Genomic DNA, 23,283 nt, shown 5'->3' with positions numbered 1-23,283 from the left:
TATTGAGAGATTAAAATTATTGTTTTTTGATCAAAACTGGCCATTTAACTTTTTTTATCCAACATTCTCGCTCATGTATATTCCTTTAAAAGACATATTGCACTTATTCTATCATTGAAGCAATAAAAATTAAAAATTGTTGCCAATTTGAAGAACAAATTAATTAAGACCTAAAAAATAAATTTTGTCCTTAAAGGGTTAAAGTATTATTCCCTCTTGGGCTCTGTATAAATATTTATGTAAAAATGAGATCAAGCAAAGGGATCCTGATATATCTCTTAATTAATGACAATTAATAATTAATGACAATTTGGAAATGAGCCTGAAAGAAAATTGCTTTTATTATGTATCAACATTAGACAAAGAGCACATGATTTTTGCACAGCTGTATGTGTATAGTGACCCAATGTTGTGATGATTTCTTAAAGGGATCGTTTAACAATGTTAAATCTGAGATACACGGCCCTACGTGTTATCAGTGTCTGTGATATGGTGTAATATTGAAGCCCTAAAAAAATTGCGCTTCAAAATGATCAAGAAGTGCCTCAAAAAAGTTAAAATCTTTAAGTGACCGGTTTTACCATACTCGTTTTCTTCAATAGACTGTAGTGTTATGAAAACCGTCAGGCGAACGGTTTTCAAAATTTGTAATTCCAATCATAAATATCTTGATAATCAGACAGGCGATCGGCTTGTAAAAGTCATGGGGTTCCTGAGTGACCTAAAGGTTTATAATTATCATTGCATCATGAGCTAAATCCAGAATTTTATTTCAAAATCTGAGACAAAGTTACCGGATCCCTTTAATACAGGTAATGACCCCCAATATTAATCTCAGAACCAAGCTGTAATGTATGTATAGATGTACACTGTTAAATCAAATTTAGTTTACCGATACTTATGACAGAGTGGTTTGAACTAAAAACTAGCTTGGCATTTGATAATAGTAATTAAAACCAATCTTATGTTTCCTGTGTGTATATTCCTTGTCATTTTTTATATCTTGATCCATTGTACCCTTTTTTGTATCTATACAGAAACAAGGTCCAGCCAATACACTGCCATATTTGGTCAAAGAAGTCAGAAAGGTCAGCTATTGTGGTTTCTTTTTTTCTCCTTCACATGACCTTGTTAATTATATTGTGACATGCTCAGGGAGTGCCCATTCATCAAGCCCCTGTGGCTTTTACGGATGCACCTTTTTCCATCCTATTTTATTAATAGATTTAATCATGTCTTCTTTTATCTTCTTTCTTCTTTCTTTTTCCAATGTATATATTTTTATATTTCAATGTATTTTTCTTTGCCTATGTGTTACAACAATGTATAATGTCATTTTTACAATGATTGAAATCAAATATAGTTAAATTCAATTCAACCTTCATTTTGTTTACGATATTGAAGAAAAAAAGTGTTGCTATGTATTAAATACAATTGAAGAAAATTACAGTCACTTTTGCTGGAATACAGCTTACAGTGAAAAGCAAGTTTTTACCAATGGTTATCATATTTTACTATTCTTTAAAATTGTCCATTAAAGGTACTATGTCCCTTTTGCAGCCAACCTCAAATGCTGTAGAACTTTGCAGGAATTATGAATATGTCATGTATGTCCTATCTGTGAAATTTAAACGTTAGCAGTGTCCTCATATTCAAATTATGCAAGGAAACCCGTTTACTTGCTAGACTTCACTGTCAGACACTATTGAGTGACTGACTGGCCTTTTTTCTTCTTTGCTAATAACATACATAAAAAGTGTTGTAAAGGGTACATGAGCATTTGTCTACATCAATAACCCACTTCTTGTGACGGCCAAGATTAAACTGATTGAATCTTTGCGCAGCATAAAACGTAGGACCATTCGGTACAATTGTCTGAAAATCAAGACTATTACTTTTGGGCTCTATAGCCCTAAAGTCGATTTGACAACTAATAGTCATAATTTTCCCACTTAAAGTCATTTTCAAGCCCCACCTTTTTTAGGGAAGTTCTAAATTAGTATTATCTTTCAAATGCAGTTGGAATTTCACTTTTTCATTTTTTTGGCCTGCAAATGGGACATAGTACCTTTAACAAAATATATGTATCAAAATTTTTTTTTTTTTTTTTTTTTTTTTTTTATTATAATAGAAATAAGCAATTTTCTTATAATGAGAACCAGGATGTAGAAGAATTTGTCTACTCATTACGTGAAATTAAATTAGAGAGAGAGAGAGAGAGAGAAGAAAAAAGAGAGAGAGAAGAAAGAGAGAGAGAAGAACAAAAGAGAGAAACAGAGAGAGAGAAAAGGAGAAAAAGTGAGAGAGAGAGAGAGAGAGAAGAATAAAAAAAGAAAAAGAGAGAAGAGAGAAAGAGAGAAAAATAGAGAGATAGCGATGGATTTTGAGATGAGAAAGACAATGTGCCAGAGAGTGAAAAAGAGATAAACATGACCCTTAAAGTGTAAAGTGAATAATGTGGCCTAATTTTGCTCGTTACAGCACAATCACCAGCTGTTGAAGTACTCCCTGTACGACATGGGTTTAGTCTTTGAGAATCTTATGGGAGGGACTTATCAATCAAGCTACACAGATAGAAGGTTTAAAGCACTACACCAGAATACACTTAAAAAGGTAAGCTTCATCATGGAAACGATAGTTAGACTGGGACCCGTTTCACAAAGCCCTTTTTCAATGACAAATGACAAAATTCAGTGACAAATCTGCTGAAAACCAATCAGAAGCAAGGATTTCAGTAGCTTGTAACAAAGACTGTCATTATGTCACTGATGACAAGTTTTGTGAAATGGGGCCCTGTTGATCATTGTGTTGTGGTCCAGTGGATAAGTCACCGGACTGTGAACCACAGGGTTCCAATCCCTGCTACAGCATTAACGTCCTTTTGCAAGACATTAATCTACATTTGCCACACTTGACCCAGGTGAGGTAACAGATACCTGTCAGGAATTCCTTAAAGTTATTATGGCAGCCAAGGTAATATTTGTGGAGCACCTGGGCCCCGTCTTACAAAGAGTTGATATCAATCGCAACTTATTTGCGATTGATATCAATCATAACTATGTACACAAGAGATAGGAGACTGCAAAGTTGCGATTGATTGGAGGATGTGCGATTGATTTGGATCAATCGTAACTCTTTGTAAGACAGGGCCCAGGAGTGTCAAGTATGACAGAGATAAGCGCTAAACATGAATTCTCTATTATTATTAGTAGTAGAAGTAATATTATTATATAATATCATTTCCAAGTAATTGATCAATTTCAATTTTTCAATTTCATTTATTTCCACAGATTCATAAAAGACAATGTAAATTACAATCAAATATAAAAGCATTACAACAAAAGATGAACCTGCAGAGGGGGTGATCAAAAACCACAGAGGTTTATCGGGGATCATCCCCTGATCAAAGCTCTTTACTGTGTATTATTACAACAGTGAATCATTTTAGATATATTTCCAATGATAAATATTGAGTGTTCCATTCTACTGCAATCAGATATATTTGAACTGAATTGAATTTATCGAATTAAATTTATTTATTGTCATGCACAAATAAAAGGAAGGCATACAAATCATCTTACGACTCACATTTGCATTAAATATAACAATACATTAACATATCATAAACAAATACAAATAACATAAATAACATAACAATGTGATAAAAATCTAATCTCTCTGTTGAGAGCCAGAGGAATGCCAACCCTTATTATTTTGTACTCCCCTGGCTCCCACCAGACAATACTAACTTAAATACATTCTTGAAAATGTACATGATAACAATCAATGACATATAAATAGAACAAATGTCAACAGAGCCAACGTTGGATCATCCACATTTGATTTTTACGTTCTAATAATTTAGGGTTTATCTTTCACCTTGCTGATGGAGCGAGAGGTCTCGGACGGCAACGTCCCTCCCATTGACCGCTACATGAAGACCTTCCCCTTCCCCTTCAACGAGCTCTTCATCTGGGCGGTCCTCACCAAGCGACAGGACATGGCCTTGTTTCTATGGCAACAGGATGAGGAGGCTCTGGCCAAGGCGCTGGTTGCGACGTCGCTCTACCGTGCTATGGCCAAGTCAGCGGAGGTCATTAACCTGGACGCTGATATCAGCGGAGAGCTGAGGAGATATGCTCAGTAAGTGACATCATTTAGGATATCTAGAGGTATTTGACAAAGCATGCTATGATGGAATCCTTTGCCAAAGCTTCAAACCAGAAATATTGCATTGTTAGAGACAGACTCATTTTTAATCAAAGTTGATTCGAATTAGTTTCAACTGAAGATATTTGTGTATCAGCCTTCCATATCAATAGCTGGTGTAAGGCTTTAATCTGCTCATTAAGCAAAAAAGCAAAAAGGAATGACTACTGCATCTACTCTAAATGTTTTTTTAATGCAGTACAACACATCTTAATGTAGTCATATTCATTCCGAGTATTATTATCCTTCTACATTATGCAGATAATCAGTTCCTGCAGATAAATGTTTGTTTATTTATCATTGAAACAAGCTACATGAAAATAGGGTCTACAGGTGTAGATCTCAATCTCAAGATGTACCCAAATATCACTGTCTTATTTTGTACAGCGTTAAGCAGTTCACACAAGTCTTTGAGAATACAATCAGTCTTGAGATCCTTTTGATACATGTATAATGACACATTCATTTCCCCTTCCTTCCTTCCAGGGAATTCAATGACCTGGCCATGGACCTGTTGGATCAGTGCTACAAGGAGGACGAGGCACTGACCATGCAACTCTTGACCGTTCAGCTGGACAACTGGAGCAAGCATACCGGTCTGAGTCTGGCCGCCATGGCCCAGCATACCAAGTTCATGGCTCACGCGTGCTGTCAGGTCTTACTCAATGATCTATGGCATGGTGGTATGCAGGCGCAGAAGTACATCAACATCAAGGTGAGAAGGACAAGGCGGAACTGTAGATGGATATTTTAAGAGAAGGTTGAGTTCTTGGAAGAGGTGAAAAATTACTTTGTGAGCGCTTTCATTGTTATAATGCGGTGTCAAAGAGTATCATCGAAAAAATGATCCCTGAAAAGCATGGCTCTTCAAATGCATTCATAATCTAAAGATGACATGTAGTCCCATATACATCTTTCTGTGTACAGTGCCTGTTACTTTTACCAAGAATGGGGCAAATTCCTTATCATTTTGATGATTTCAGAACCTTGCAGTACACACCAATACTTATATGCTAGATGATCAATCTTTTCTGATTGATTCCACACCATTTGTTTCACAATGCAATTGCATGACCAGAACTCAAATTTATCTTTAAGAAGTACATCAACGTCAAGGTGAAAAGGACAAGGTTGAACCGTAGATGGGTGATCAAGGAGGGAGTTTTAGCCCTGGGGACTATTTGCTCACCTAACAGGAATGATCAACACATACATGGATATTTTGAAAAGATTATATCTGTATGAATCTATATATCTTTTTTCGGCAACAAATTTCCTTATACAGTAGGCATGCGGTTGCACCATGTGAGAGAGGGGGAGGATTGGGGAGTCCCGAAAAGGACTCTCGGTAATCTTTCTTTCTTGAGTGTGTGTAGTCCTGAAAAAGACTGTTGGTTATCTTTCTTAGATTGTAGTTCTCAGGAGAACTATAGTTCCGGTTGGAGAGGATGAATGGTAGGAGCGGCTCGACGTTTCGAACAGGTCGACTATCCGTTATCAGGAGTGGGGAATAGCAGGCATGTGTGAGCTTAAGTCACCGGGGTGCGGACGTTGGGGTACTGTACGTGACCGTGTGGGCTGTAAAATGTTTCCTTTGCAATTAACATCGTGCAATCTTCCAACCACTTAATTTCCTGACATATTTGAAATTTAAGAAACTTTTTTTCATGGGTTAGAATTTTACAACATCTGTGATATAGTTCTATCACGAGTATCATTTTGATCTGCAAGCCTTCCAAGCCCAAACTTTAAAGAGCTTAATTGTTTCATAACAATGCATATACCTCGGCTATGCCTAATAACAGTTCCGATTGATTCAAATAGATTTCAAATTGATACATGTATCAACCTCAACTCTGTACCTCAGAGATTGGAGTATGTAAGTGTGAGATTGATTGGAGGACTAGTGATCATTCTGGATCAGCCACAGCTTGTTATAAGACAGGGCCCATATGTAACAAATGGATTGCCATTTTAGTAATAACATCTCTCACCCATGTGAAGTACCCATTTTGCAAAAAAAAGTAGCGCAACACACTCATCATCAATAGTGATCTGTCAGTGTCTCCCCAAGTACCTCAGTCTTGAGCCATCCGTTTCAGCGTTTCATATCCTGTTGCTCCACATTCTTCGATTGAATCATCTAGAAAGCCTTTAAGAGGTCTTCCGCCCTTCTTCTTTCCATGTAGACGACCTTTTATGACTCTGATCATCATGCCGCATTATGTGTCCAAGCCATTTTTTCTGTCTCTCTCTGATCATTTAAAGCAGCACCCGCTTTTCTTGAGCTTGATGCAACACCTCTTCATTCGCAATACACTAGCTAATAATGATGTTTCTCTTTGTTGCCATCTAGGTGATAACCAGCCTTCTGTTCCCTGTCTGTATCTTCGCCATCGGATTCAAGAGCACGGAGGAGCTGCTCCTCATGCCCCAAACCCTGGAGGAACACATGCAGGATGTAGAGGATGCCGACAGGCCTTCCATTGAATCATCTACATCCTTCACTAGGTTACATAACATCAAGGAGGAGGAAGAGATTCCCATGGTAAGATCAGGATTTTTATTATGATTTGATAAGGTATTTATTAAAAACCACATGGCAGTTCAACAGTTGAATTGAGTGCATTACAAAGTAAATATGATACAATCAAAAAGAAATACCAAATTAGAAAGAAAGGAAAAAAGGGAGGAAAAAATGTTTATGATTTCTCTTCTTTATCTCCTGATTGTCAGTCAGGCTTTGTCTGCCATAGAATAGAGGGTCATGTCAGCAATTACATTTGGAAAATCAAAATTACATTTATACCCCCCCCCCCCCCCCCCCAAAAAATAAAAATAAATAAATAAATAAATAAATAAAAAAATGTAATGCTCATCGTTTACTAGGTTACATAACATCAAGGAGGAGGAGAAGATTCCATGGTAAGATCAGGATTTTTTGGGGTATGATTCCTTTTTTATCCTGATGGTCAGTCAGGCTATGTCTGCCATAGAATAGAGGCTAATGTCATTGATTACAATAGGAAAATGAATTGCAAGGCAATGCCAAGGATGAAAAGTACATTTGACCCCCCCCCCCCCCCCCCCCATGTCTGGACCAGTGACACATCTTATCCAAACATGTCTTTATTTCAACATACATGGTACTATATTCCAAACACTTCCTTAGCTTCTGAAGTTTGATCAGGAGGCCTCCTTTGTGCAAAAGACTTTTATTTCTTAAAATAGAAAGGATAAAACCTGACACTGATCCGTGACATTTGCTATCACAGCCATATTTTCCATGCTGTTTAGTTACCACCCTTTTTCAAATATCCAGCATATATTGAGTGTAATAAAAGATGACATTATACTTGGAAGGGGGTGATGAAGGGGTTCAAAGATAACGATGAGTCAAATCCATTGCAAGGAATTCTGACTTTGCTTTGCTTAGGTCTAATTGATATGAAACCTTCTATCGGAAACGAACCTCTTGTAAATTTCATGGAATCCCTATTGACCATTCATCAGCCTTGACCATTTATTATCCTTGACCAGTGAGTCATGATGAATTGAGGATACATCAAAGTGAAAAGGAGGAATCCTATTATCCGACATTGCAGCTGTAAACAAATAAAACAACAAGCAACTTTGAGTCACGTTTTGTGAGAATGCCAATGTGTGTTTCAAATGAACTTCATCTTTAATTTCCTGTAATGGTTATGATCCTCATTGCAACTGGTATTTTCCTTAAATAACAGAATCAGCAAATGTTTTTTTTAATGATTTAAAAGCTGAGGGGCAGAAGAGATAAGTAAAAAAAAATATGATTCTTTAACTGTTAATGTTGTTATTGTATTGAGGATGAAAGGAATATTGATTGATGTACTAAAGAGAGAGAGAGAGGGGGAGAGAGGGAGAGAGAGAGGGGAGAGAGAGAGAGAGAGAGAGAGAGAGAGAGAGAGAGGGTGGGGGGGGGGGAGCTAGGAAGAGAAACAGAGATGCATACAGAAGTCCCATTAAAGCATTGCCTCTATCATTCTGTATATACATTCATCTACATTTGCCACACTCTACCCAGGTGAGGTAAATGGGTACCCAGTAGGAAGAAATTCCTTGAACACTTGAGCCCCTTTTCATGGTAGCTTGGCTAAAGCCGGGGTAATGATCTCAGGGAGAACAGTATTAATACTGGTAAAGCTACCCTGGATAAACAAAAAATATATATATATTTTTTTTAAATTTATTTTCCAAGCAGTCCATGTATATTTCCAAGGAGAGGAAAGGCCTTCGTCAACGGCTTACCATGACATCCAAGGACATCGATCCAATGGATGGACCCTTGCATCCCCAAAAGTCAACTAGGACCACTGAGAAACGGCAGCTGAGTGGAGGGAAGAAGCTCTACGAGTTCTTCAATGCCCCCGTCACCAAGTTCTGGTCTTACACCGTGAGTTCAAACTGCTTTCTTTTCTGCTCTCTTTCTGCTCACTTTCTTTCATCACTTATAACAATATCAGTGCTATCTAGAAATACAGATTTGTGCATCATCTGGGCCCGTTGCATAAAACTTACCATTGATGGTAACTTTGCCAGCAATGGCAACTACCATGGTAATAGGGCTCAACAGCCAATCAAACTCAAGGTTTCCATGGTAGCTGCCATTGATGACAAATTTAGTTACCATCAATTGTAAGTTTTGTGCAACGGGCCCAGCTCAGGTAATGGAATTGACACACTTTTCTGTTTTTATAAATCGACTGTTCATCTGTCTCCTTGCATTTTGATCTTCTAAAAGAATGTTTATTTTGAAGGTGAACAATTATCGCACAGAGAATTGCTTTAATCCAGACTGTATCATTTCAGGCCATATCATCCATTTTCCTTTATATTATTCACACTGTACATGTATTTACACCCTGATTTTGTACTTCACTTTAATCTTTCAGTATGATACATGTGTTTGATGAAGATCCTGCTAATGTTGTACCCAAAATGTTTTCATTCTTTATCACTACTCATAATCGTGTACCCAGATTTTATACCTCATTTTCATGTTTCGGTATGACAATTATATTGGATGAACACCCTTTTATAATGCTATGAATCTGTGTTTCTCCATCTTGCATCCAGATTTTACACCTCATTTTCACGTTTCGGTATGATGATTATGTTGGATGAACACCCATTTATAATGCTATGAATCTGTGTTTCTCCATCTTGCACCCAGATTTTCTATGTAGTGTTCATGTTCATGTATAACTATGTGTGCCTGTTTCGGATGGAAGCAATGCCCTCGTTCTTCGAATGGATCGTCATCCTCTACATCATCACCACCGGCATGGAGCACGTCAGAGAGGTAAACCAGCCTGTTGATATGTGGTTGTCCTCTTTCAGAACTCAACTAAAACATACCTATTTCAGATTGCTTACAATTAGTCACTGCTCTTTTGTCTTCCCCAGTTAGAATCATGAACATACATTTGTTTGTGGTTTTTCAGTCTCATCAGCGCCTTTGATTAGGCAACTAGATATTTGCGCTTTATAAATTCCTGGATTGGATTGGATTGGATTGTTTTCTTCTGGGCCCTGTTTCATCCAACTTGAAATCAATTAACAAATGCCAAATTTCTATGATAAAATTTGCTCTCAGCCAATCAAATACCATGATTTCAGAAACTTATGGCAGGAATTAATTCCTTGAAATGCTAGAGCAACGTAATGGCAACACAGCTAAAGCCGGGGTAATAATCAAGTTTGGGAGCGCTTAGAGACTTGTAATTGTAATTCGCTATATAAAAGCTTATTATTATTATTATTATAACAATCATTGTAACTTGTTATTGATAACAAGTTTCATAAAACAGCATCATTTTCTCTCGTCTGAACAATGTTACCAAGTCCCTTTAAAGTTTGAAGCAATTTTGTAGAGAGTTCAGTTATAACGTCTCTTTCAAAAGAGATTCACTATTCACTATAGAGCAAGGACCAATCTAACCTTCAAATTTACCACTCATTTTAATATCTTTAGCTCATGTTAGCGGAGCCCACCAAACTCTCCCACAAGTTTCGTGTCTTCTACTCGGTGTTCTGGAACATCCACGACGTGATTGCCATCATAACGTTCATGACGGGGTTCATCCTTCGCATGACGCCTTCAACTCATCTGGAAGGCCGAGTGGTCTACTGCGTGGTGATTGTTCTATGGTATCTGAGGTTCCTAGAGATCCTCAGTGTGAGCAACTATCTGGGACCGCTCATCAACATGATCGGTAAAATGGTGAGTTGAATCTTGAGTATCACAAATAATTGTTGTATCATAGCAGGGGGTGTTTCACAAAGATCCTAAGTTGAACTTACCTCTCAATAAGGGAAAGCCATAAGCACTTTTGAACACATTTTGTACAAGTTATTTTAAAAAGCATAACAAATGTTGATTCAAATCATTCAAATTTTCAATTATCATGCGAGATTTCATGTTCTTGATGTGGAATTTACGAAAAGTAAAAAAATATTTGAATTTTCACTATTAAATATATTATTTTTAAAGGCTACAAATGGCTCTTCATAATTTGTAAGTCCAACTTAGAGTCTTTGTGACACACCCCCCCCCCCCGGTATATATTAAATGGTTATTTTAAAACCACTCGGCTTTTAGAATATGGGCTTTCGAGAGTTCTTAGTTGCTATTCATCACATTTGTTCTCACGTACATCAGAATTTACCACAATAAATCAATGTATCTACCTATTATTTGCTAGTTCATCTAAACTACACTACCATCGAGAACTCTTTAAAAACGTCAAATTCGCGCATGCCTCACCCCCATACATCGCCTTCCCAGGATTCATGTGCACATCGCACGCCCGCCATTCATCCTCTTTCTATTCTCGCCTACCGGAAAGACATCGTATACAGCTGAGTCACATTTAAAATCAAGGATTTTGTCCTTTTTTCGATAAGCTTAGCTCTTTTACGCATTGAATTCCGTTCCCATTTTAATTGCTATTAATTTGGTGGTGCGGGTTCCCAAGTCACATATTTAATTTTGCGGAAATTTGAGTATCATTTCTGTGCCGCATATTTCCTTGTTGAATTTGGATACGTGTACTTATTACAAGGACATTCAAGTTGCTCTGTTTAGGGCGTGCCATTGATCATTGAGCATTTAAAGTGTGCGAGAAGAAAATATATCGTGAGAAGTTTCCATTTTGGGGAGGGGATGATTGTTTTGAAGTCCTTGATTGGAATGCTCATTATGCAGCACCTGATGGTTTTTCTTGGGGAAGTTGGCCCATGATGGGGGTGATTCCATGGAAACTCATATAGACAAGAATGCCAACATAAGTACCGTAATTAACATTGTATAAACCGCCCTCGTGTATTAACCGCACCCCTCTTTTTCTGACTCTGTCGGCAGCAAGCCAGGTCCGTGTTAAAAAAAACCCACGTGGGAAGGCTTTTCTGCGAGGTGCAGCTGAATGTGTACTAGATCATCAATGTAAATTAAAAAAACAGAAGTGGACCTAGGATAGAACCTTGTGGTACACCGTGTGTAGGAATTATTATTATAAACTAAATATTGAGATCTATCAGAAAGATTACTTTCAAACCAAAATGACAGACAAATTCGAGTGTTGTTCTAGTTTCCTAGTGGAGAGTAAACACACTGATTTAGCTGGGAGACATTGCCAGGCATTTTTTTTTTTTTTTTTTTTTTTTTGGTGTACCGTTTATAAACCGCACCCCTGACTTTGAATTTTTTTCGGCGGCAAAAAGGTGCGGTTTATACACCGTTAATTACGGTAGTCAAACATTTTACAGCCATCCATCAAGCCTAATATTTCTAATACTTCTAATACTTTCTAAAACCTAATATTTCTTCCTTATCGTATATCTCTAGCTACGGGACATGTGCTACTTCCTTATAATTTTGATCATCATTCTGGTGAGCTTTGGCGTGATCCGTCAGTCTATCCTCAACCCAGACGTTGAGCCCTCGTGGTGGCCGATCAGAGAGGTCCTTCACGAGCCATACTGGATGATATACGGAGAAGTGTACGCTGGCAAGATCAATCGTAAGTTCTTGAATCCTAGCAGTAAGGATCAATCACAGGAAACAATATTGATTCATACATGATCTGTAATGGTTGTGTTAGCTGCGAGATCGATTGTAACTATATTTTGCTGAGAAATAAATGATTGAAAATGAAATCGATGATTGTAATGACTAGTCATCATCATTACAGCTTTCACATGTTCAGTATGGACCAACAATGAAAAACACAATGAAAAATACAAATGAAAGAAAGATTAAGATCAATGATTGGAAATAATCATGATAATGATGATAGTTATCATTACCCACACAGCCACCAAATGATTTGATTATCTGACGTACTGACTTAGATGCGCAGGACCCTGTTTCATAAAACTTGATATCAATAACAAGTTACGAGCTACTGTTATAAGCTACTGAAATCAAGGCACCTGATTGGCTGAGAGCAAATTTGTCATAGAAATTTAGCATTTGTTATTGATAAAAAGTTTTATGAAACGGGGCCCCAGGACTGTGTGTCTCCTTACTCCCCATATACAAATCATGCTCCATTCTGATCTGTCCTGGGCTTGTTGCTCTGCCTCTTGTGTGGATAATCCCACATTGCACCGAACTTGGTCCTGCCATCTCAATGGAGGGCGTCCCCGAGGTCTGCATCCATTAAAGTCATTCTGGTATGCTTGGTATGGTAGGCGGTGATGCGGCATGCCCACATGGGCAAACCATTTCAAGCAACGTTTGGTTATTTCTTCGCATATGGTGCTTGGGATGTTCAGCCTCTGCCTGATCTCTTCAAATTAATTGGGTTGAATGAATCATCAGTTGCGACTGAACAAGATTATATGATTATGTTTTATCTGCTGAATGAGTAGAGCACATGTTTGATTTAGCAGGGATACAACCTACCAAGTCTAGGGCCCTGTTTCATAAAACTTGTTATCAAGAACATGTTACAAGCTACTGTTATAAGCTACTGAAATCATGGCATCTGATTGGCTGAAAGCAAATTTATCATAGAACTTTAGCAGTTGTTATAGATAACAAGTTTTATGAAATGGGCCCCTGATTCCTCCAATTCCATTAAAAATAAGTCAGAAAAAACTCATTTGTACAACTATTTGTCAAGCAGAGAGCGTACATCTATAATGTTCCATTTTGTTTTGCATTGTAGCTCCATGTGGAGAAGGACCTGGCCTGGAGCCTTGTATGACAGGTTATTGGGTCGTTCCCGTAGCGATGTCCATCTACTGTTTGGTAGCCAACATCCTCATCGTCAACATGCTCATCGCCCTCTTCAAGTAAGTCGCCGGATTTATCCTTTTTTCTTTCCTTTTTTAAATTTTTATTATTATTTTTTTCTTTTTCTTTTTTGTTATCTTTGCTTTACATTATGCTATAAATGCTTTGGGAACTACGCTTGTACAAGGCCTAAGGAATTTATTTATATAGTTCCCCATTTCATTTTCTAAATTTGTTCATGAATTATTTTGTATCTTTTGTATTACCGGTAATGTAATTTTTAATTGAATTGAATCCTTTATACTCCTCTATGTCTCATTGGTTAAAAACGCATCATTGATTCTTTTTGCTACAAAGTTGATCAAATTAAATCAATTTTCAAATTGCTTTTCTTTCGTGATAACAAAATCAAAACATAGGAAAATCAAGCCATCTTAGATCATGATCAATGAATGATCTTTGGAAATTTTCGTCAGAAAATTTGCATCCAGCTTTTGTCTGCAGACATGAATCTATATGGATCATTATCATTCGGAATGAAAATAGGCTAAGCTTCGCTGAAAAGAAGAAAAAACAGAAGACTTCTTCAGTTTAAAAGCACAAAGCAAAAACATAAAATCCAACGAAATTGTATTCGATAAAGTTTTCCCCTTCTTTTGTTGTTAACCAGCACCACATTCCAGCGGGTGATGCCTATCGCCAATCAACTCTGGAAATTCCAGCGATACCACGTGGTCATGAAATACGAGCAGAAGCCCATCCTTGTACCGCCCTTCACAATCATCTACTACCTCTACTCCCTCTTCAAGTTTGTGGCCTGCCAGTGTAGAAAGTGTGAGAAGAGACAGAAGGATATCCGACTCAGTAAGTGGTTCTTCTTGTTTTCCATAAGATATCTTTCTTTGTTTTTGCTTACAAGTATGTGTAGACCAATTGCATGGAACTACAGTGAAACCTGTCTATAAAGACCACCCAAGAGAGACAAGAAAAGTGGTCTATATAGGCAGGTGGTCTTTATGTACAGGTTCATTTAGTACATGTTTCAATGAGGGCCCATTTTCAAGGGAAACAAAAAATGTGGCCTTTGTAGACAGGTGATCTTTCTATACAGGTGGTCCCTAAAGCAGGTTTGACTGTATATCAATAGCTCTGTTTGGAATGATTGTTTCATAGAAATGTAAAGTTTATCTGGATTTTAAAATAAATGGTTCAAAGTAACTTTAACCCTGTTGCAGTATGATGTGAGGATAAGGTGAACGTACGTAGCCTCATTGATTTTGAAATGACATAACAATAAACTTCAAACAAAAGTAAAATGACTTCATTCTGTTAAAAATCAAAGATTAATTAATTACGTTTGGATGTGTCGTAATTGTGAGACTCAAATGGGATATTTTTTTGTTTGATTGTTATTTCACAGAGCTTTTCCTTAGCAGAGAGGCAACAGATTCTGTTCGTGACTTTGAAGAAGGATGTTTAGAACTCTATCTCAAGGACAAAAAATTACAAATGCAGGTCTCTAGTGAAGAGAGACTACGAGAAATTGCTGACAGGTACAGTTTTTCTGACTTGCTCGTCTCAAAGTTTTGACAAATGATTGTGTTAAAGTGTTGATGGGTAGCATATTGCACAGAAATTGATAAGAGTTTAATGGCTCTTGAATGTCTTTAATGGATCAAACTGGGACTTTGATAATGATGAATTTGATTTGATTGATGATTCTGCAGATTTTGACAGCAAAGACTATTTTCTTGTTGCCATCAACCAGCCTATTCATGTATGAAAATAAAGTTCTCTTTGTCCTTTGTAATCCAGGACTGAGGATCAAACGTATCAACTGGAGGAGATTGTAGAGAAGGAGAACCTCTCCAAACTTGGTATGAGATCATTTGAGCGTAGACTGATGAGGGTGGAAGAGGCTACCTTCCAAACATCCAGGAACATCATGGACATCCGTCAGCTTCTCGTGACAAGCTTGCTGCCAGCTGAAAGCAATGAGAACCTTCTTGGGGTCCCTGAGTCGAGACTGAAGTCTGCCAGCGATGGCGCTCTCCATCACGATGCTTGGAACGGAGAGAAGGGTGCCAAGATACGACGATGGAAAGCAAGGAGCGGGGGCTCGTATCCACAAACGCAAAAACCAAAGGTGCACGATTTCGTAAATGCAGATATAGAGAGTCTTTTGCATAAAGACAGCGACCTGTTGATGAGAAATCCAGAAGTAAGTATAGAGGGGGTAAGCCCTCGGACAGGACGCAGGAAACTGGTGTCCAGTAAGAACTTTGATGATGGATCACTGGAGCTGAAAGCAGAGGGGGGAGTGTCATCGAAGGACAGTAGTGCGGACTCGGAGAGAGCGCTGATGCACCTTGACTCGCACAGTGCCGAGAGCAGCGGGGAGAGTGACCCTCGACCTCTGACCCCTGACAAGGAAGATGGCCTCAAGACATTCGGGTTTCCGATAACACCAGGATCCCCTAAGGTGATCCTTGAGCCAGGCAGGGTTGACATCAAGCGTAACCACAGCCACAAGGTCCTTAGACTAAGTACCTTTGAACGCTACCTGTCCATGGTGGCTCCTCATCAAGACATTGAGAACCCACCTCCAGGACCGGTCAGGAGGCAAGTAGGTGCAGAGTGTGGTAGGCCCAAAGACCCTGATAGACTACTCGGGACAACTGGAATGAGGCATATAGACTCTGAGAGTAACATGTCTGTGTACAGTACCGCCAGCGTTCAGGCTCCTAAAGTGGGAACCATGCAGCGCCCGATGCCCTACGTCTCCGCCCCTGTCTACTCAACCATTACCGATCATATTGATCTCAGCTCGGTGAACGCCAACCGCCTTCATGAGCTCGGAGCTTCCACATCCAGCACCGGATACATCTCCATGAATGACAATCTAGAAAACGATGTGCCTCAATCCCCGTCTCCTTACATGCGTCCGGGTACAATGGGCCTGGACTTCACGCCCTTCACCAGTCTGAGTATACGGTCCGAAACGCTGGGTTCGCCGACGAGACCCGACCACATGAGGGAGGTAGAGCAGGGGTGTTATGATATGATGGATGATAGCGACTCTGATCAAGATCATCATAGGCCTAGGACAGACATTGAAGATGAGGAGGAGAGTGGGATAGAGTTTGCCGTTCAGAAGTCATCCGGGACTAGTGAGGATAGCAGGGAAGAGGGGTCCAGAGAAACCACTTTCTAAATCATTGAAGGATTATCTTACTCCAGGGGGGTGTTCCCAAAACTTTTCATCAGTGACAAATGACAGTTGTTGTTATAAGTAGAGGATTATGTTATAGCTTAATTAACATCAAATTATAACATAATCCTCTAATAAGCTACTGAAATCCTCGCTTTTGATTGGTTATCAGCAGATTTGTCACTGATTTTTGTCGTTTGTCATTGAAAGAAGGCTTTGTGAAACGGGTCCTAGGTTTGCTTAAAATGCACTCAACATTAACCAGGACAATAAAAAAAGGACAATCTTGGAAAGAATATGAAGGCAAGTTAATAATTCATGATTATCAAACCTCTGACTAAAATTGTGCAATTTCTTAGGCTTGCAGAGTCGCAGAGTCTTGATACATGTATATGGCAAGGTCATGCTAAATGTAGGTGCCATAGTTTGCTACATGTATGCTGTGCTGCAGTCTGGTCCATCACATACATATATGTAAACTACAAGACTGAAATCCGTATCTGTCCTGTACAACTACTACTGCCTCTGAATATAATGACCAGCGAGTCTTACTTTGTGACTACATTAGCTGAAACAGTAAATGAATCGCTTACCAAAGTGTGTGATTAGTGTACAGAATGTTGTTATTGGGCGAACAATTATACACTACCCATATACAATTGTTGTTTAAAATATTTTTTTGAATATATAATTTTTCACTTGTCCTGTAAAAAAATGCATTATTTTTTTCCCCCCACGTTCACCCCCAAGAAATGTACATACTTGCAAGTGAGAGAATGTATATATCATTATAATTGTATTTTCAGATGGAATGTTTTTAAAGATTTTGAATATTCTGATATTTTATAATAAAAATATTTAGTAGGAGTTTAAAACAATGGAAAAAAATTAGAGATTGGAAATGCACTTGATGATTTGACTTATTTAAACAGAACACCACACATATTGCTATGCATATTTGCAATGAAATTAGAATGTGCAGTACTGTGATGTAATGTTTTGGAAAAGATGGGGACATTTTTGTGCAATGGATATGTATCAGGTTACAGCATTCTATGTCAAATCAAAATTTGCATAGAACATATAGAAAGTTTGATGATTGAACAAAGGTTTAATATGTAAATATATAGAGGGAGAGAGAGGGGGAGACAAAGAAAGAGGGAGAGAGAGAGAGAGAGAGAAGAAGAAAGAGAGAGCAGGAGAGAGGGAAGAAGAAAGAGAGAGCAGGAGAGAGAAGAAGAAAGAGAGAGAGAGAGAGAGACAAAGAGAGTAGGAGAGAGAGAGAGAGAGAGAGGGAGAAGAAGAGAGAGAGAGAGAGAGAAGTGGTAGGGAACTGAGGGGGGGGGGTACTGAGACAAGAAAGGCAAAAAAAGGATTTAGTCTTCTTTTCTTTTGCTCATGTTGAAATACATGTATATCCATAAGGAACACCAGCAAATTGGCTAAATATGAGATAAATCTTAAATGCAGAGAACAACAGATTTGATAGGCAACGTCATCTTTTCTGTAAAAAAGGATTCTTGGTGTTACAGTTATTTTGACCTGGATACAACAAACGAATTGAAATCAGCAATCTTTTAGCTCTTCCTTTTTCATTGTATGATGAAAGCTACATGTAGTTGTAATTACATACCCCTCAGGACCTTGGCAATGTAGGTGTAAGGCTGAAATTGAAATATGTGTCTTGTAAGCAATTTATAAATTGAGAAATATGACATAGAGACATTATATTTTGTTATGCATGTATTTAGTTCTTGTAAATGTATATTATGTACACATGTATTTAATATAATACAGTTTCTGTCACATTTACTACACCCCCCCCTCCCCTAATCTGTCTTTATTATTTCCTTTCCATCTGTGAGGATTATGATGGTTACATAATGCCTGACTGCCGGTAGTGAGTTAATAAGTGACGAGTAATGCGCTTGAACTGTCTGTGCAACCTTGAAATCTATTAATGGAACGCTTTAGTCAAACAAGGCTCTTCCTTCCTAGTGTTATAGCCGGGGGTGACTAAAGAGTTTGTGCCTGCAAAGATTGTTATCTGATATATTCAAGGAATGTTTATAAGAGAAATCTATATGAAGATATGAGATTCAGAATTTCAAACATTAAACCCTGTTCACACATGATTTGGTGACCCCCCTCCTCCCCCCCCCCCCCCCCCCAAGAAAACGGTGGCAACTTGAAAATAAAATGGCAAAACCATACTACACTGCACGTTACTGCATCTAAAAACACACACCTTATAACTTGTATCTTGTAGCACATCTTTCTTGCAGGCTACAACCTTTTGTTAACATCCATTGCTATTCATTAACATGAAAACTGGTTTTAACTTGCTACAATATTTTTTCATGTATGAATGAGGCTATAGGGTTCATGTTGAAAAGCTGGATTTCATATCAACAATAATGTTATACAGTAGGCTTACAGTTGCACCATGTGAGGAAGCTAGGGGAGGATTGGGAAGTCCTGAAAAGGACTTGGTAATCTTTCTTTGAGCTTATAGTTCTAAAGAAAACTATAGCGCCGGTTGGAGAGGAGTGGTAGCAGGAGGGGCTCAAACAGGTTAACAATCCGTCGTCAGGAGTGATATAATGTTGTAATATAATGTTGTAAGTGTGTGCACTCGGTTAAAGTATTCTCGTCTATTTTGTATGGTCTATGCAAGAATGACGACACAGTAAAAGAGCTTCCGCAATAACGACGACTAGTGCTTGTCTTGTCATAGATTTACTTTTTGATCTGCCGAGATCCAGAAGGGAAATGGCCTGTATTACTGAACAGATAGTTAACGTCCTTCTGGCTCGCAACAGATGAAGTTTTATTATAATGATATGAAATAATTTAAGTTCAAGAATCTACATGAGGTGGATTTCAATATTGGCTTTTAGATACATGTACAACTCATTAATGGATTATTGTTGCCTTCCATTAAGAAGCAGATGTTGGACTGCATTAGAGCTTAATATTAGAATAACCTGCTACTATCTTCAGGTTGACATGTAAGATGACTGTAATGATTTCATCTTGATCGGAGGAAGGACGTTGGATTGTAATGATGGTGAAATCAGAGAAAGATTACGTATATGTTTATTTGGACATATTATATTATATTTTATTCTATATTTTCACACATGATATAGATTATTTTGTGAGTTACATTATGTATCCTTGCCAAATCGAATCTAAATGCCTTTAAAGATATCCCCAACGAGCCAAATTGATTGTTCTTAACATGTTGAATACTGAAACAGGAGTTAACCCATAATGCTTGGGTGTGTGGACAATATGTATTATACCGAATTCAGATGGTATTCATTGGGTTAAAAAGTAAGGAAGTTTGATATTAAAATGTTTTACATAAATTTTATGTATCATTTCAGCTATTTTGTTGTGGAATCTAGGTGCTTTATGTACAAATTGGAGATTTTGTACGACTTAAAAAGTTTACTTAAATACCGTGGCTCTTTAAAATCAAAGGTCAGCAGGAAATGCTCAGCCAATGTGGAACTATGCCTAGTATTTTCAAAGGACACTTCTGTATTGTTGATAGTTGCTTTAATACAAACTTTTAAAATGCAAAGATTATAGTCATGCTCCGACCTACATCTATCAGATAACTAACTCGTGATTTTTTACTTCCCAAGAGGAAGGAAAGTGAAAGGAAATCGGTTACATACCGTTTCCTTGAACTTCTCTGTAGTGGTATTGCATGTTACAGTCTACCTATATCTGGTATGCAGTGCTGTAAACAAATTATATAAACTTCCCCAAGTTCCCCAGTACCTAATAATTTGAAATGCCAATATTAAATTGATATATATGTTCAAAACGCCTTTCAAATTTTGCACAACAGAACCAGGGCTTTATGATTAAAATTAACTAATATTTGAAACAACCTCCAGAACTTGATAATAAATAAGCAATGGGAGTGAAGTCAAGGTGTATCTTATTGTATGGGAATAAAAGTGTCTCCAACTTGAACAGGAAAGAATGTAGTATTTTAGAAACCATTGTTGCCCTTCAATGCTATGGATATGGTAGAATTCAGAATGTGTATGTTTAATATCAGTCAAAGTACGAATGGGACAGAAAAGTACTAGGCATTGGTTAACTCCACCTGTACCCTTGTTTATAGGTTTGAACAGAAATTATTGTAGCCACACAAATCTTGAGCTGAAAATAAGGTTTCCCCACTAGCACTTGCTCATTAGTATGTGTGTGTTCTTTTTCTTTTGTTTAAAAGAAGTAATTCAAAGTTGTTTTTGAAGATATCTGGTGCTACATAATTACGTAAACTCCTGTGCTGTGATGTTCGTTTCTGTACTGCACTGTTTAAAAAATAAAATTGAATTATGCTAAAACTGTAATATTTGTTACTGTAAGGAATGCATGCTTCTGTCATATAATATCATCAGGGTGTATTTTAGTCAAGACATAGGATAGAAATACCCTATTTTTTCCATAAATTCATACACTTGTAAATATTAAAACATGTCCTGATACTTTGTGTAAAGATGACCCAAATATAGACATGTGCACATATATCTGCCAACTAAGAATACATGCAATAATGTTAACACGGTTTGTTGTTTTTCCTTTCACACAACATCGGGCACATTCCAAATGAGGATGAGACAAGTATTTATTTTTAACGTCAATAAAAGAATAAAGATATTCATGTAAAAAAATATTCAAGTACAAACAATTTTCTTGGTTTGAAAGTTTGATTTTTGAAATGTATCAAAGGTAAAAGTGTACAAATGAGTTAATAAGGGAGAGGGAGAGGGGGAGAGAGAGAGAGAAAGAGGCCAATAGATAATTAGAGAAATAGGTTGATATATATATATATAGATAGAAAATAGGGAGAGAGAGAAAGATAAATAGAGAGAGGAAGGGAGTAACAACATCAATAGACAGATAGGAAAGAGAAAGAGACACATAGATGGGTAATGGGTGGAGGGGGGGGGGGGGGCTTGTGATTATTAGACAGATCATGGATAGAGAGAGAGAGAGAGAGAGAGTGAGACATCAACAGAGGGAGAGGGGGTTATGGAATACATCTTAAAGCAAAGGGTCATGTGAGTACCAAATTTGAAGATGGCTTTTCTCTATGTTGATACAGCCTCATACAGGTAGAGGTTTTGAACGTGATCATATTGCAGAGTGGGTGAGTAGATATGGAAACATTTGCATAGTCAAACATATATCTTTCCTATATACCAGTACATTAAAATATATTACAAGAAAGTAAGCAGGCACTGACTGAAAAGGGGCACTGACCAGATATGAAGAGGGGCACTTATCGGAGTCGAAAAGGGACTTCCATATGAGAATATGGAAGTGGCTCTTATCAAAAAGAAAAAGAGGCACATGTTAAAATAAACGGGGCACTTATCAGAGATGAAAATTGGTAACTATGAGAAGGGGAATTAAAGGGCACTTATAAGAAGGAAAAGAGCATTTATTATAAATGCAAAGGGGCACCGGTCCAAATAAAAGGGGCCGTTATTAGAGGTGAAAAGGAGCAATTATCGGACGATGAAGGGGCACTTATCTGAAGTGAAAAGGAGTAACTTCTCATACCTGAAAAGGGTCATTTACCAATGATGAAAAGGGGCACTTATGAGAACGAAAAGGGACACTTTTCATAGCTGTGAAAAGGGGCATTTATGAGAAAGTGAAAGGGCTCTTTCTTTTTTTAAATGGGCCACATAAGGAAAAGGGAAACTTATTAGAAAGGAAAAGGGGCATTTTTGAAAAGCTAGGAGTGCTTATCCGAATTTAAAAAGGGTAGTTATCAAAAGGGGAAGGGGCACTTCTTACAAAGGAAAAGGGGCACTTGACAAATGGAAAGGGGTATCCAGGCTCAGATTTGAATAGGGCAATTATCAGAAGAGATTTAAAAAGGTACTACATGAGAATGGGAAAATGGACACTAATTGTGGGAACTTGTCAAAGGAAAATTAAGGGGCACGTGTCAAAATAAAAGGGGCACTTACCAGAGGTGAAAGGAAGAAGGGACACTTTTACTTAGTAAAAGGGGCACTTTTCCTAGAAAGGGGCACTTCTTGCAAAGTTAAAAGGGCACTTTTCCTATATGTTAAAAGGGGCACTTCTTGCAAAGATAAACGGCTACTTTTGCTTTGTAAAAAGGGGAACTTTTGGGGTACCTGAAAAAAGTGGGGGGGGCAGTGTGTCCTGGCTAGAGGTAAGAAAAAGAAAATACCACTACAATGCAGTGATATACTTTTTGGTGTACTTATTTACAGAAAGTTTGTAGATCATCATCTATAATATATCCAAAACCATCGTAATCATTAACAATTGTAAATATTGACTGATATAATATTGATAAGTTTCCCAAAATATTGCATTTTCTTTGGAGGCGGGGGAGGTCAGTTGGAAAGACGTTTCCAATTTCAGACTATCATAAAGTAGAGCCGTAGAGCACTTCTCTGTCCTCTGTGGGCGTGAACTGGGCGCGGCTTTGATGTGTGTTATGATCACGTGGGCAAGTTTCAGTAACATGACCATAGAGATATGAACATGACGTACCAACTCAATCAAATAC

At 37.8% G+C, this 23,283-nt stretch overlaps 1 protein-coding gene across 3 annotated transcripts in view; it reads left to right on the top strand.

Annotated features, from left to right (window-relative positions):
* Positions 1-17,943, top strand: part of LOC589697 (transient receptor potential cation channel subfamily M member 3) — an 82,719-nt gene extending 64,776 nt beyond the window's left edge. For 2 of the 3 annotated variants that reach the window (XM_030976487.1, XM_030976486.1), the window contains exons 12-24: positions 1,038-1,088; positions 2,482-2,613; positions 3,866-4,143; positions 4,696-4,924; positions 6,566-6,757; positions 8,447-8,641; positions 9,422-9,550; positions 10,223-10,471; positions 12,095-12,269; positions 13,422-13,548; positions 14,160-14,353; positions 14,910-15,042; positions 15,305-17,943. In XM_030976487.1, the coding sequence (XP_030832347.1) occupies positions 1,038-1,088; positions 2,482-2,613; positions 3,866-4,143; positions 4,696-4,924; positions 6,566-6,757; positions 8,447-8,641; positions 9,422-9,550; positions 10,223-10,471; positions 12,095-12,269; positions 13,422-13,548; positions 14,160-14,353; positions 14,910-15,042; positions 15,305-16,703 (3,483 nt within the window). In that variant the 3' untranslated portion in view covers positions 16,704-17,943. The remainder of the gene's footprint in view (positions 1-1,037; positions 1,089-2,481; positions 2,614-3,865; positions 4,144-4,695; positions 4,925-6,565; positions 6,758-8,446; positions 8,642-9,421; positions 9,551-10,222; positions 10,472-12,094; positions 12,270-13,421; positions 13,549-14,159; positions 14,354-14,909; positions 15,043-15,304) is intronic. The other variant, XM_030976489.1, reaches the window with a different exon arrangement.
* Positions 17,944-23,283: the final 5,340 nt, after the last annotated feature.

This window comes from Strongylocentrotus purpuratus, unplaced genomic scaffold, assembly GCF_000002235.5.
Source record: "Strongylocentrotus purpuratus isolate Spur 01 unplaced genomic scaffold, Spur_5.0 spur5_scaffold_9, whole genome shotgun sequence".
Lineage (NCBI taxonomy): Eukaryota > Metazoa > Echinodermata > Echinoidea > Camarodonta > Strongylocentrotidae > Strongylocentrotus > Strongylocentrotus purpuratus.
The sequence above is the reverse complement of the archived record's forward strand: the minus strand, read 5'-3'. Positions and strand labels throughout refer to the sequence as shown.